This window comes from Lissotriton vulgaris, chromosome 6 (genome assembly GCF_964263255.1).
Source record: "Lissotriton vulgaris chromosome 6, aLisVul1.2, whole genome shotgun sequence".
NCBI classification, from domain to species: Eukaryota; Metazoa; Chordata; class Amphibia; order Caudata; family Salamandridae; genus Lissotriton; species Lissotriton vulgaris.
Genome location: NC_141694.1, coordinates 1,752,927,909 through 1,752,941,190, shown reverse-complemented (window position 1 = coordinate 1,752,941,190; position 13,282 = coordinate 1,752,927,909). Strand labels below are relative to the sequence as shown.

Genomic DNA, 13,282 nt, shown 5'->3' with positions numbered 1-13,282 from the left:
TTCCGACTTATTTACTTAGTAAAAGGAAGATTTTTTTTTAATGGGGTTTAACAGAATGTACATTAACACTGGAAAAGTGGCAGCATTTAATGAAAATGCTATGCAAGGTAGAAAGGGGGGTTTGATGTTGTGTGGAGTAATTTTGAAGCTGATTTTTCGGCTAAGGTATCAAGACATTTGACCCCTAGTTAAAAATAAAATTAAGAATGTTAATACGTTTATAGTCGGTAATACTTGATTTATACAAACAGTAATGAGTAGAGAATGAAAGATAAAATGGAAGAGCTGAAAGTACAGATGAAATATACTGTAACCAAAAAGAAGTAAGTTTCCAATGAATTCGAACACACAACAAATGCACTAAGCAGGGTTCCTATGAATGAATTTTAGGTGGAAGAGACTGCCTACGTCAGTGCCACAGTATTGGTCCTTCCCGTGGGTGAGGCCCGCCCCTCCCCTTCTTTCGTAATAATGAGAACAAAGTCTAGTCCCATTGCCAGCAGGCGTTCATTAATTGCTTACCTATACCTTGTTGAAAGGCGGTAGATGAGCAGACACAGCTGTCTCGCTTCGTCTTTCTCGTGGCTGCTCCTTCTGTGTGCAGAAATTTCAGTTATTTCCAATTGTCAGCCCTGAGGAATTGCCAGTGGTTCCACCTCCCCTGCCCTGCGACTGCTGAAGATGGGGCCCCTATCTGTGGATTTCCCCACTGATGAACTGGTTTTCTTTGTGAATGGGATAAAGGTAGGACTGGACGGGCAAAGAAATGCCAACCTACAGTTTTTTTCAATTAAAATGTGCAATATCTGTGTTAAATTTAGAGTTTATCTGCCAGAGTGTTGGTGCTTTTCTACGGATGTTAACTATAGTTAAATGCTTGTTTCTATGTGCCTCTCAGCCCGCTGAAGCGTTCGTGCCCTGTGAAAGAACTCAGTAAATTTAAACTTGGGGGTGCACAAAGGTGAAAGCTGCCGATAGAAGTGATCCTTGGCTAGGATATTGTTGAGTGCTCCTTGATAAGTTTATTGGCACTTTTTCAGAAAATTACTGATGCTGCACCTTCAAGTAACACACCTGAATTTTTCAAGGTGGCTGACTTCAAAATCACCTGTAGTCCAGGATGGGAACCTGTAGGATGTGAACCTGGAGCTCAGCTCTTCATAAGGACGTTCTATAAGAAAAATAATACAGGATTAATGTTTGAAGAGGAGCCAGGGGATAATGCAGCATTTGCTCTGAGGGTTGCACAGCTGCAACACCACCCAGGCCTGAGTCATAAGTATGTTTGCTCCTCTTGATGGTACTAGTGTGCGCAAAAACATGCAATTTGGGGAAGAAAATTGCTGGGTCCCAGACAGTGGAATGTCTTGAAGCCAACCCCAGAAGCAAAACTATTCATTATCTGCGATTCAGCAAACAGGTGCAACTTCATGAAGACTTGGGGCAGCCAGTGATGAACAGACTCTGGCTTCTCTTATGCCCTTTCTCACAATTCCTGTGCGTTCCTGTCCCTGTATAGAGACCCGCGGCGCTTTAATAAACTCTGAAACAAACACAAATTCTGATTCACGGCAAAATAGTTTGTGGAACTTTTACTATGGTAAAGTGCGCTTCTGGGAGTAGTAACAACACAGCAGGTGGATTTTCCACTGTTGTAAAGTTAGGGTTACAGGCGGGGCAGGGGTGGTTTAGTGTCAAACCTATACATTTATACTGAGTTCCTTGTAGTATTCCTGGAAGACTGCAGATGTATTTTTTCGGGTGTGCTCGTGGTATTGTTTGTGAAAGTCTTAAATCTGCCCCAGGAACAGGAGAAACCTGCAGGGAGAAGCCACCGACCTTTAGAACCCTGCCTTTGCGAATTGCATAATTCCGTGTGTGGTGCTGATTTCTCCCGTCCTGTTGAGCCTTTCGTCCTCTGTTTGTGCTTGCTAGGGATGTCACTGGCTTTTCTGTGCAGCCTAGGTTTGCAGGAGAAGCATTTGTACTCATTTTTTGTACAGGGCAACATTGCCTCTCGGTTTCACCCCATCATTGTTACTGCCCTGATCCGCACAGATAATGAAACTCCTTGTAGGACAAACTGGACCATACCATGTGCTTTGAGGAGCATCTTCATCCGGGGCTTTTATGGCACTATATCACAGATGTGAATTGTCCGCCTCCTCCATGGTTCTCACTGAACCAATACTAAGAGGAAGAAAGGCTCAGCTGTACTGCTTGGATTCAACCCTGTGACCATGGAGTCAAGCCCAGGTCTCCGTAGGGATGCAGTAGCCCCCGAGCCACTGACGGTCCAACTGAGTGACCCCCATTGCTACACTTTGTATTTGCAGATCGTTGCATGCCACTTTCCTCTCATCTCAGAGAGATGGTGGGCTGGGGAGCACAATGAAACAGGATTGGAACCAAAAACAGGCAGGAGCACCCACAAAAGTGGCCTACATTGATGAATCAAGACCTATCATGAAACATTGATTTACAATATACAATATGTTTTTTATTGTTGAATTAATAAAAATACTTACAATACAAACAGTGAGTTTAGCCAATATTCACATAACAAATAACGTTAAAATTAAAAAAAACAAGAATTAATGTAGAAGTTGAAAAAGGGTTAAAACTTAAAAATGATCGTCGGGTCCCCCCACTAGCAGCTTAGGGAATTGTAAGGTAAGCGTGGAAGCACCAGCGTGGGAGGATAGGCGTCAAACAGTATTGGATGATCGTTAACAGACCTGTAGCTGCTTTCTAATCTCATTCATAAATTTAAGTCCCCGAAACATTGGTTTGTTACTGTACAGGGCCTACAATTTGCAGACATCTGTGGTAAATGAGGTATTTTAAAGCCTGTATGGCCCATTACTTCCATAATGCTTTACTACATGACAATTGAAAGTGGAATTGTTCAAGCAGTCATTCAGAGAGGATGCCTGTTTGTACACACAATAGGGGGTCTGTTAGTACAGGAGATCAGCATACCCCCTTCACACATGGACACACCTGAGGGTAATTCTGAGCATTCTCCATCCTCCATAGAGCAGCCTGTGGTTCCTGCACACCCCTAGCACAAATTAGACCCGTCATCGGCATCCGCTACACTAGGCATACCTGTGCTTCTCTCAGTATTCCTGTTTGACAAGAATGCGCTTCCTCCACCCTCCCAAGTTTGACAAGTGTCCTTCTGGAACCTGGCACTGATGTGTTTCCTGAACTCTCCCCTATAGCAGGCTTGTAGACCTGGTCCTCCTGGAACCATCCCATGAGAGGATGATGCATGTCGACCTTGAAGGAACTGTGCATTGTAAACAAGGCTTAAAGTCATGGCTCGTTTTATAGGGTCCCTCATCGAGCAAGTTGTCCACACGCAACACACGCATTGTATAAAATGAATGTGTGCCCAAAAAGTATGTTTTAATGATTTCCAGTCTCCAGGATTATTTGCTTTTTTAGAATGTGAAAAAGTGCCTCTTTTTGAGTGGCCATCAACTTTGTTTTGGGCTGATGCTGTCTTTTGACTCTGTACACTTTGACACTGATAATCAGATCCCATGCATGTGCTCCGACCCCAAACACATGATAGAATTGGCTAACTCCTAATTTGCATATTTAAGATTCATACAAAGCCATCGTATATGGTGCGGAAATAAACTCATGGCATGGACACTTAGGTATCACCTGTGGACTTCAGCACATATTGTGCCATCTACTAATGTGACAAAGTAAAGCATGGCTTTAACCTTACAATTGTAGTCTGACCACTGCAGTTTAAACCTGCAGTTGTGACCTGTCAAAATAATCCTTTTGATAGTGGAAAAAACATCCTTTTGAATATTGACAAGTCACCCATATGTAGATCTTGTAGTTCACAAAGTAGGATGCATAGTATTTAAAAGTGGGAGGTGTAGATATTTAATGTCACAGTGTCCCTGCAGTTACAAGCCGCCAAAACTGTTTTCACTTTGAAAGGCTCTGACTGTCCTATGAGGAAAACTGGAATGCAGATTAAAATATTATTTTGGCTATTTCAGGTTTAGAACAGGTTTGATAAATGGTTCAATCACTATATTTAATATTGATTAAAAATGCAATTCAAAGTTGAAGTCATATTTGTAATAAATATTTAGAAAATGTAACTTTTAGAAAGTTACTATTTTTTTCACTGAAGCTCCTTGAGGATCATTTGCATTAGCCTGACATCTGCTGCCCATTCATTGATTGACCTTATTGATGTGTGAAAAGGGCTCCCAGAGAAGGACAATGGCTTGGTGTAGTGTATGTAGTGTATTTACATGACATCATTGTTATTAAACAGCATGTGTGTGCCATGTTTATCTTTGCTTGATGTTCCTGTTCTGGAATGGAATAGTAGCTAAGGACTTAACAGTGACTCTTCTCAGCAACAGTTGAGATCCGGAGCTGAGCAGTCCGTCCTGGTCATGGGCAATTTACTTGAAGAATAAACCACCTCTAATTTAAAAGCTCCTTGGTGTCTTCGTTCTTCACATATTGGCGACGATACAGTTCCCAAGCTGTTGCCCTCCGACAGGAACTCCATTCTGTGTTTGGTTTTCCTTGTGCCTGTGACTTCTCAGTTTCCGACTGAAGTTCTGATACATTTTGTTAAAGAAAGCTGGGAGAATTATTGGTCCTCAAACCCCTACAATCGGTAATTGGGGTCATGAGTGCACATTTCTTTTAGGAATTAAAACAAACTCTATCTTCCAGCATGAACATTGCGGCGTGCTCCTTTCCAACGTTTACTGGTGACACACTCCTTCAGCAGACGGCAGGTGTTTTTCTTTGAGCTGTCATCGCATCAGCAGCCATTTTGGATAGGTTTTTGACAGGAAAAATTGCTTTTCATCTTCACGTTGTTTCATCATCAAATCAGTGACCATCTTTGCTGTATTTCATGCTGAATTTTGGCCATCAGCAAACACAGGATTAGTTGTTTTGTATGCAACGCAATCCATGGAAATGTTTTTCTACACTTCATAAAGATTTCCTCATAACAATTTCTTTTTGAGATATGGTTAAATGAGTTCTGGAACTGGTGATTCTTCCATGCGCTTCAGGAGAAGGTACTTTACTGTCTTTCTTTGTTTCTGCTTTTGCCTTTCTGCATTTTGGCCAGTATGGCCACAGCTCAACACTTTGCACAGCCTCATCCATTTCTGGCTCTTCCCGGCAAACCACAAACAAAATGGAAGTCATTGTTATGGCTTTTTGAAAACTATCTGGTGGGCATAGATACAGTTGATTTGACTCCTGCGAGCAAGTTGGCTTTATTATTCAGTTGTTTGTGCTGGGCAGCTCAAGACGTTTTTGTCAATTTGCCACCCCTCCCAGCACCACAAGGAGATTTGGGTGACAATGACTGGGATGTTTATAAAGAGACAATCCAACGTCTTACCAAACAATACTCCAAAGAACCCAGTATATTGTTGGAGAGGCACACTTTTCACAAAAGGAAACAACTTATGGATGAGAGTCTTGAGGAATATGTATCTGCATTGCAAGTTTTGGCTGCTACTTGTGATTTTGGTGCAAATGTAGATATATTTATTTGTGATCAGTTTGTCTTTAATTGCCATTCGAAAAAAGTCTAAGAAAGGTTGTTAAGTTGCAGGAAGCCTCCTTTACAGAAAATAATTGATCTGGCTAAAAGTATCAAAAGGTCTTTTGTATCTTCAAAGGTAGTACATTTCAGTGATTCCATCAATGCTGTTTCTACTTCTGATTCTGAACAGGGGTTAGACTCCGTGTCTCTGGCTAGCACACAAAGTAAAAGAAAACAAATCCACCAAAAAGACCAGTTTATGTTTGTTACAGGTATTGATCAAAATCTCTTGAAAAATGTTGCTTAGCATGTAAGAAAATCGGCCATTTCCAAAATTTTTGTAAAGGTGTCAGTAGGAATGCTGTCAGAATCAATGGTATTGATGTTCAGGATGATGCAGTCACTGAGAGATTGAGTAATGTTGCACTCATTATTGAGAGCAGTTCTGTAAGGAATGATGATTGGGTCAGAGACCAATATGTGAAGCAAACATTGGTGGTATCTCATTACAAATCATGGCTGATTCAGGTTCATCTGTTACAATTCTTAGGGACACCACATTTCAAGATATGTGGGGAAATTCTGTATCACTCTTACATACTGACATCCATCCTAAATGTTTTGGCAATAAAGATATAGACATGTTGGCTTATTTTGTTTCGCACTTGGAAGGTTTGGGGAGGTGTATTCAGACTAAAATGTATGTGGCAGTCAAAGGAGAGAATTTAATTGCCTGGTAAGACTTTGCGAAGTTAGGTTTATATCTCACAGGTGCAGACAATCCTGTGGTTGTAGGTGGGCATATATTTCAAGGGGACAACGTAACAGTGACTTTGATGGTATTATTTGAGAATTCAGTTATGTTTTTTCGGGTGATGTTACAGGTTTTGAACATCAGATCAGGTTAAAACCATTAAGGGAACAAGTTGTTCACAAAACTTGTCCTGTTCTGCTCAGCATCAGGGATGAATTGAAAGCAATGCTAAAATAAATATGCATGGAAGACATCAGTGAGCCTTGCACTTAATCTCAATGGGTTTCATCCATTGTGGTCGCAAGGAAGAAATTAGGAGAGATCTGTTTATGTGCAGATCTCAGAACACTAAACAAAAATATACTGGTGGATTGTCATCCCCTGACTAAGATTCAGGCGCTTTTGGCTAATCTAGGTGATGCTAAGTATTTTTCAGTAATTGACTCACGATGCACATATCATCAAATTGCACTCTCATCAGATTCAAAAGAGTTAACAACATTTGTCACATCATTTGGGGCAAACCGGTACCTTAGATCACCTTTTGGGCTTGCATCCTCTGCCAGCGTGTTTCAGAAAGTGATGGATAATCTGTTTGGGGATGTAGTAGGAGTAAAAGCCTATCAAGATGATATCCTGATCTATGTAGAACATTTGGACAGGCATACTAACGTTCTCAGGGAGGTGCTGTCAATTGTGTTACATTCTGGTATGACCATTAGAAAGGGTAAGTGCAGATTTGGGATGCAGAAGTTAGATTACTTGGGCCACACGATCACTGCATGAGAAGTCAAGTCTAAAGTTTGTGTTATCAGAGCCATTAGAGAAGCATTTCACCCAAGGATAGGAATGCCCTTTGCTCCGTTTTGGGGTTAGCCAAGTATAATGCCCTGTTTGTTCAAAGGTATGCACAGCTGGTTGAATCTATGAGGGCATTGTTGCATAAAGGTGCTAGATTTGTTTGGGCAGATGAGGTGAATATAGCGTTTGAGAAGGTTAAAACAATGATTGAGGAGTCTCCCGCTTTACACGCTTTCAAAGAAAGCAGCAAGGGCATCATTAGTGTTGAGGCAAGCTTGGTTGTTCTAGGAGCTGTGCTTAGCCAGTGGGTTGGAAATAAGGAGCAAACCATAGGTTTTTCTTTCAGAATGCTTAGGGACTGTGCTAAGAACTACAGTATGATTGCATACAAGGCGCTAGCTTGCATCTGGGGCATTCAAAAATTCAGAAGGTCCATTTGGGGACACGATTTTTAATTAGTTGCTGATCATAAACCATTAGTGTACATGTTAGGTGACAGGAAAACTAATAATGGATCTGCTAGCTTGATTAGATTTATATCCAAACTTCAAGAGTATAATTTCATAATAAAACACCTGGTGGGAGGCAGGAATTTTCATGCAGATTGTCTTTCTTACATGCCTTTTAACACTACTGATGACGATGAGGTAACAGGTGACTTAGAATGTGTGCTAGCTGCGGTGGATGCTGTGGCAGACTATAAACAAGCCATTTCAGAAGAGCAGTGAATGACAACTTATACGAATGATGAAACTTTACAGAAGGTTAAGCATTATGTAATGAATGGATGGCCAGAAGGCAGGTGTCTACGCAATGAGTGAAAGAGTTTTTTCCAGGTGTCGGATGAGTTATCCTTGGTGAATCAATGGTCATGAAAGATATTTTCTTTATACCTCCTGAAAGTTTAAGAAATTATCTCATTTTGTTGGCGCATCAAGGACACTGAAGCATCAATAAAACGTGCATAAATTTGAAGCCGTTTTACTGGGAGCCTCCCCTTGAGGGTCAAGTAAAACATTTTGTTGACAAACACATCAAATGCCTTATCTCTGATAAGCATTGGAAGACTGGAACATTATCCTTACGTCCTGCAACCTTTCCTAGGGCTGCTTGGGAGAAAGTAGCAGTGGATTATTTGGGGTCCTTTGTGATTTTGCCGGGCAATATGCGCTTTCTTATAGTATTAGTTGATTACGTTTCAAAATAGATATATTATGGCTTTCTGGATTTAATCAGCATGGATGCTGCTACCAATGTCTTAGAAAATATTTTCAGTTTGGACCGCATGTGTGCATTCCTTAAAAAGCATGACATTAAAACTTGAGAGTTTCTTTGTACTCATATTCATCTAATGGTTTGGTGGAAAAGGCAAACAAAGTGTTGAAAGAAGGCATACAAACTGCAGTCACTTCAGGTTGTGATGTAGCCAAGTTTTTGAATACCAAAGTGTGGAGTTACAATGTCGCGCCACAATGCACTACAGATGTGTTGCCTTTCAATTGGTGAGGGATTGATCTTCCCATACTAATTTATTCCCTGCTTGGCTGGAGAGCAAAATACCAAGGGGATGGACAAAGTGTTCATAACTGTGATGAATTGATGTCCAATGTGGCTGTAGGGCAGTCGACAATGAAGAAATATTTTGATCAAAAGCACAGTCTGAGGGAGGTAAATCTTAGAACTGGTGATTGGATTTTGATAAAATTGGCATCCCACAACAACAGCTGGAGGTGTTCAGGAAACGTGTGTTTATGCATGTCCTGGGGAAGTACCAAATGTGGCTGTACGATCTCATGGTGAATGCAGCGGGGATACTGCTGTAGTCATTCCAGTACACCGTACTAGTTGTATTCTTAGAAAACCTGCAAAAGTTTATAACGATGTACTGTATTGAATGTTTGTATTTCACTTTAGACTTTTTTTTAATTTTTATTTTGGGGTGGAAGGTGTTGTAGTGTATGCAGTGTATTTACATTACATCATTGTTATTTAACTGCACATGTGAGTGCCATGATTATCTATGCTTGATGTCCCTGTTCTGGAACGGAGTGATAGCTAAGGACTTAATGGTGAGTCTTTTCAGTTACGGCTGAGATCCAGAGAGGACCAGTCCATTGAGGTTGTGGGCAAATTACTTGAAGAATACACCACCTTTAATTCAGCAGCTCTTTGGTGTCTTTGATCTTGACACTTGGCTTAGGCAACCTGACAGGGTTAGCTTGGTATGGTGCTGGTGACCCATATCAGCTCAGGAAGGGCAGCTGGGGAGGTCCCAGGAATTTCATTTACTTGAAAGGGACAGGGGTGAAGCCTGCCCATTCATCCTCCGTCCCCACACCTCTCAACCTATGCGCATAATCTACATGACATCACTCACGGACATTGTCAGAACCCACTTCATCAGCACTGTCTCCTATGCCCACTGTACCCAGCTCGTTCTCTTGTTCTTAGCAGACCCCCACGTAGACGAAGACCAACTTTCAGACCAACTTTCACAACTGTATGAAGAACTTCTCAGTCTGAATGAAGAACAATTGCCTGAAGTTCAACATGGGAAAAACTAAAGTACTGTTCTTTGGCAGTTCTAGAGAACACTTTCTGAACCAGTGGAAGAGGAGAGGATGGACTGCAATTGTGTTTGAGACCTCTGAGGAGACATGAAGGTCTGTACCTGCACAGACATGCATCCAGGACAAAGAATAGGACTCCAAGTGTCAGTTGGCTGACCTATTGTATAGCTACAGGCACACAACAAGCTTTCCTGATGTGCCTAGCTGACCAGTTACTACTGGACCTGGACTAAATCTACCCCTGGCCTCTGCTGGAGTCATTTCTGACCCTAACTAATGTCCCGGAGGTCCTGGACCCTTACTTATGTCTAGATCGACTTCTTCAAGAATCTCTGAAATCCAGACCTCTGGAGGACAGGGTCCAACCACCCAAGTAAACCCGCCCCACCTCACTGAACAAGAATATAAAAGTAGTTCCCTTTGGAGCTTTTTGCCGCTTGAAAAAAGTATTCAGTGAACCCTGGAGGAAAGCATATCAGACATTGGTGCAGCCTTCCTGGATACAGCCTGCAAACTTGCACCAGGATTCAGAACTCCAAAAAGAGACTACGTCGTAATGAAGACATCTTCAGTGGGCGAAGATCCAAAAAGTATTCGACCAACAAGTGGATCCGTCTGGAAATCGTTCCCACTATGAACTTCCCCCTCCCCCCCAAACCAATGGGTTCAGCAGTACCTTGTCTAATGGATATTGAGATTCTAGAAGACTTCGTTGGATACATGCTGCAACCTTGCTCCGCTGAAGGATTTTGATTTCAGAGACTAAGGACCGTCGTACTCATGGTCCAATCGCCGCCACACTGCGGGCCCGCCTGCAATTTTACAATTGGGGCAGTCGAACCGCCACTGGACTGCTGTGCATTCTACGGGGATCCTCTGGCAATCATACAGCAGTCAGGAGCAGGAATATGCTGGTGGTGCCGTTGCGGCACTGCCAAGCATATTGCGGGTTGCCCTCTTACCGCACTTTTCAAAGCAGTGAGCACGCCATAAAAAGGGTGGTGGAGATGCAACTAATGGGGCTCCAACAGGGCCCGTGCCGCTCCTGGACCTGCCTGGAGGTACAAGCAGGGGGGCACATGTTGTGCCCCCCTGCTTAACTTCATGTGCATAACTTCATCCATGTTTAGGCCATTAGGTGTCTTACAGTTCAAATTGATCATAAATTTCATTTCCAACTCCCTCAACTACTTCACTCTGTCCCCTCCTCCTCTGTTAGGTGCTATCGCACCAATCACAAAATACAAATCTGATTGGAGCCTCCATTATGATGTACTGCATGACTCGCGTGGGCAATATTATCAAGCCATGTATCGGTGATTATATTACTTGGCGCCATCATTTAATCGAAAACAGACTTGTACTACAAGTCAGGAGATCAGCGCCATCTTGAGACTGTGTTCTTGAGCATGAATTATATAGGCTGTTAGTTGCTGTCTATTCAGGCGTAATAATTCATATCATGAAATTAATCACATGCAGTTAAAATACATCAGGCCGTGTATCGGCACACACAGTGATAAAAAATATGTATACAATCCCCACTGGTCAATTCAGGTAATATCTTGCCGTGGATCAGCTTGCACTCCCCATGCAATGCTCCATTGGTAAAAATTATAAAACACTTCATTAATCAGGTTCAACTTCATCAAATCACTATTCTTAGGTGCCCAAATGTATCGCCAATTCCTCCCCGCTATTAAGTCCATTGGGACTCTTTGTCTGTAGGTCAATATTATACCGGGATTCCAGTCTCCTAAGTCTCAATACTCTATCCCCTCCTCTACTATGGATTGGGACGTGGTCAATGCTAAAGAACTGTAGTAAATCCCTGTTGCTAGTACTAGTACGCAGCAGTCAGGAGGTAGTGAAAATAGAAGGGTGGTTAAGGCCTAAACTAAAAATGTATGAGATGCAAAGCCTGTAGTATGGGTCAAAATACAACAACGTATACATCACCCTTCAGTAGGCAACCAAAGAGAATTACAGGTACATTTAATTTTAGAACGGAGTTCGTCGTTTATGTTCTAACATGTACATAGGTCTAAGTTACACAGGAAGTGCTACACTTCCAGTGTATAAAAGGACCCTACAGCATATGTGTGCCATTCCCAACAATGATCCATCGTATCTGTTAGCAAGGCTTAAAATATCACCCTAAATAGGTGATTTTCAATACGAAAAGTATTTGCTATTCCTCTTGTTGGCATATTATATGTCAAAAATCATAATGAGTTGAATCACTGTAATAATTTGTTTGATGAATAATGGCATAACAAATCATGCATTACTGTATTGCAAAGTTGTGAATAAGCATTTTAAAGAAATCGTTCTGTGTTAACAAAAATGTATGGCCCTAAAATGGCGACGACTAGTGACAATGAGAATGTGTCCCTTCTCTATGGCAATGCTCTGGGTGATCTGATTGTGGCGCCTTCCAGTGTGAGGTGTAAACAATGAGGAAGGACTTTTCCGAAACGCGTCTGTTGTTACGATAATAAATCTGGTAAACCACCCCCGTGAGTGCTGTTACTCTATTTCGAGTGTGGACGAGAGTTGTGGAGCAACATATTAGACCGAGCACCATCGGCATACAAGCACTGGAGCGAGGATTTAAAAGCAGAGGCACCGTCCTGGTAAAGCATCAAGAAAGCAACACGCGCAGCAAACAACCGATGCACAACAATTTGAGGCAATCTGGTAAGGCGTGTCGGTGCGTGCATATAGTAGGAGTGCGCATTACTGAGGATAAGGTGAGGGAGTGGCTACCATTTCTTCTTAGAGTAGTGAGCTCGGGATCGAAGCTCACGTACAACAATACAGAATGTTCAGTGAATCAGCATGCAGGGAGGCGGCCATTGACGTGTTCAAAAAGAAAATGACTGACACTGCACAATCAGGAACGACGGAGAATCAAAGAATTTCCAATACTCTGCAAACTCAGTTTCTTAAATTGGAGAGACTATATGAAAGAGAGATGCGTAAATGGTGGGAGGCTACCTCCCTCCAAAATTACATAGACGTGGACAGAGTGCCCAGGGGACTACGGATTTACACTGTGCCGGCCTATGAGAATCAGGACCCACTTCTCATGGAAGAATGGGCTGAGCATACAACTCTATCATTTAAAGGCATGCTCAATATTCTCATTAAATTTGCATGGAGCGTTAGGGAGAAAGCCCTCAAAGAAATACAGTTACTAGAGGAAGAGATAACGAAAGACCTGGACAAAAATAAACAGGAAGAACTAAGAGAACACTTTTAAAAAAGCCTGATGAAATATGAGCTGAAGATAAAACAACAAAAGCGAGAAAAGTGTGAGAGAGATGAGAGGGACTACTCATTAGGAAGAGTTCTAACTTTTGCCAAGAAATTTGACGGACCGAGAAAGGAAATGTCAAAAAAGAAGATGAAACTTCAGGCACTTTGGGTGTACAACGAAAAACTCCTTTTCACGGGGAATTCAATCTAATCCGCCAGTCCTGGCTGAGGGGTGGGAAAAGCAAGCCCTCAGAGAGCACCACAGAAAAAACAGAAGGTGGGGCTGGAAGAGAAAAAGGAAATGTAACACCAAGAGTTACAAGCAGCAAGAGA

At 42.0% G+C, this 13,282-nt stretch overlaps 1 protein-coding gene across 2 annotated transcripts in view; it reads left to right on the top strand.

Annotated features, from left to right (window-relative positions):
• The first annotated feature begins 501 nt into the window (after positions 1–501).
• Positions 502–13,282, top strand: part of LOC147709418 (xanthine dehydrogenase/oxidase-like) — a 379,031-nt gene continuing 366,250 nt past the window's right edge. For both annotated transcript variants that reach the window (XM_086927988.1, XM_086927987.1), the window contains exon 1: positions 502–744. In XM_086927988.1, coding sequence (XP_086784114.1) covers positions 682–744 — 63 coding nt within the window. In that variant the 5' untranslated portion in view covers positions 502–681. The remainder of the gene's footprint in view (positions 745–13,282) is intronic.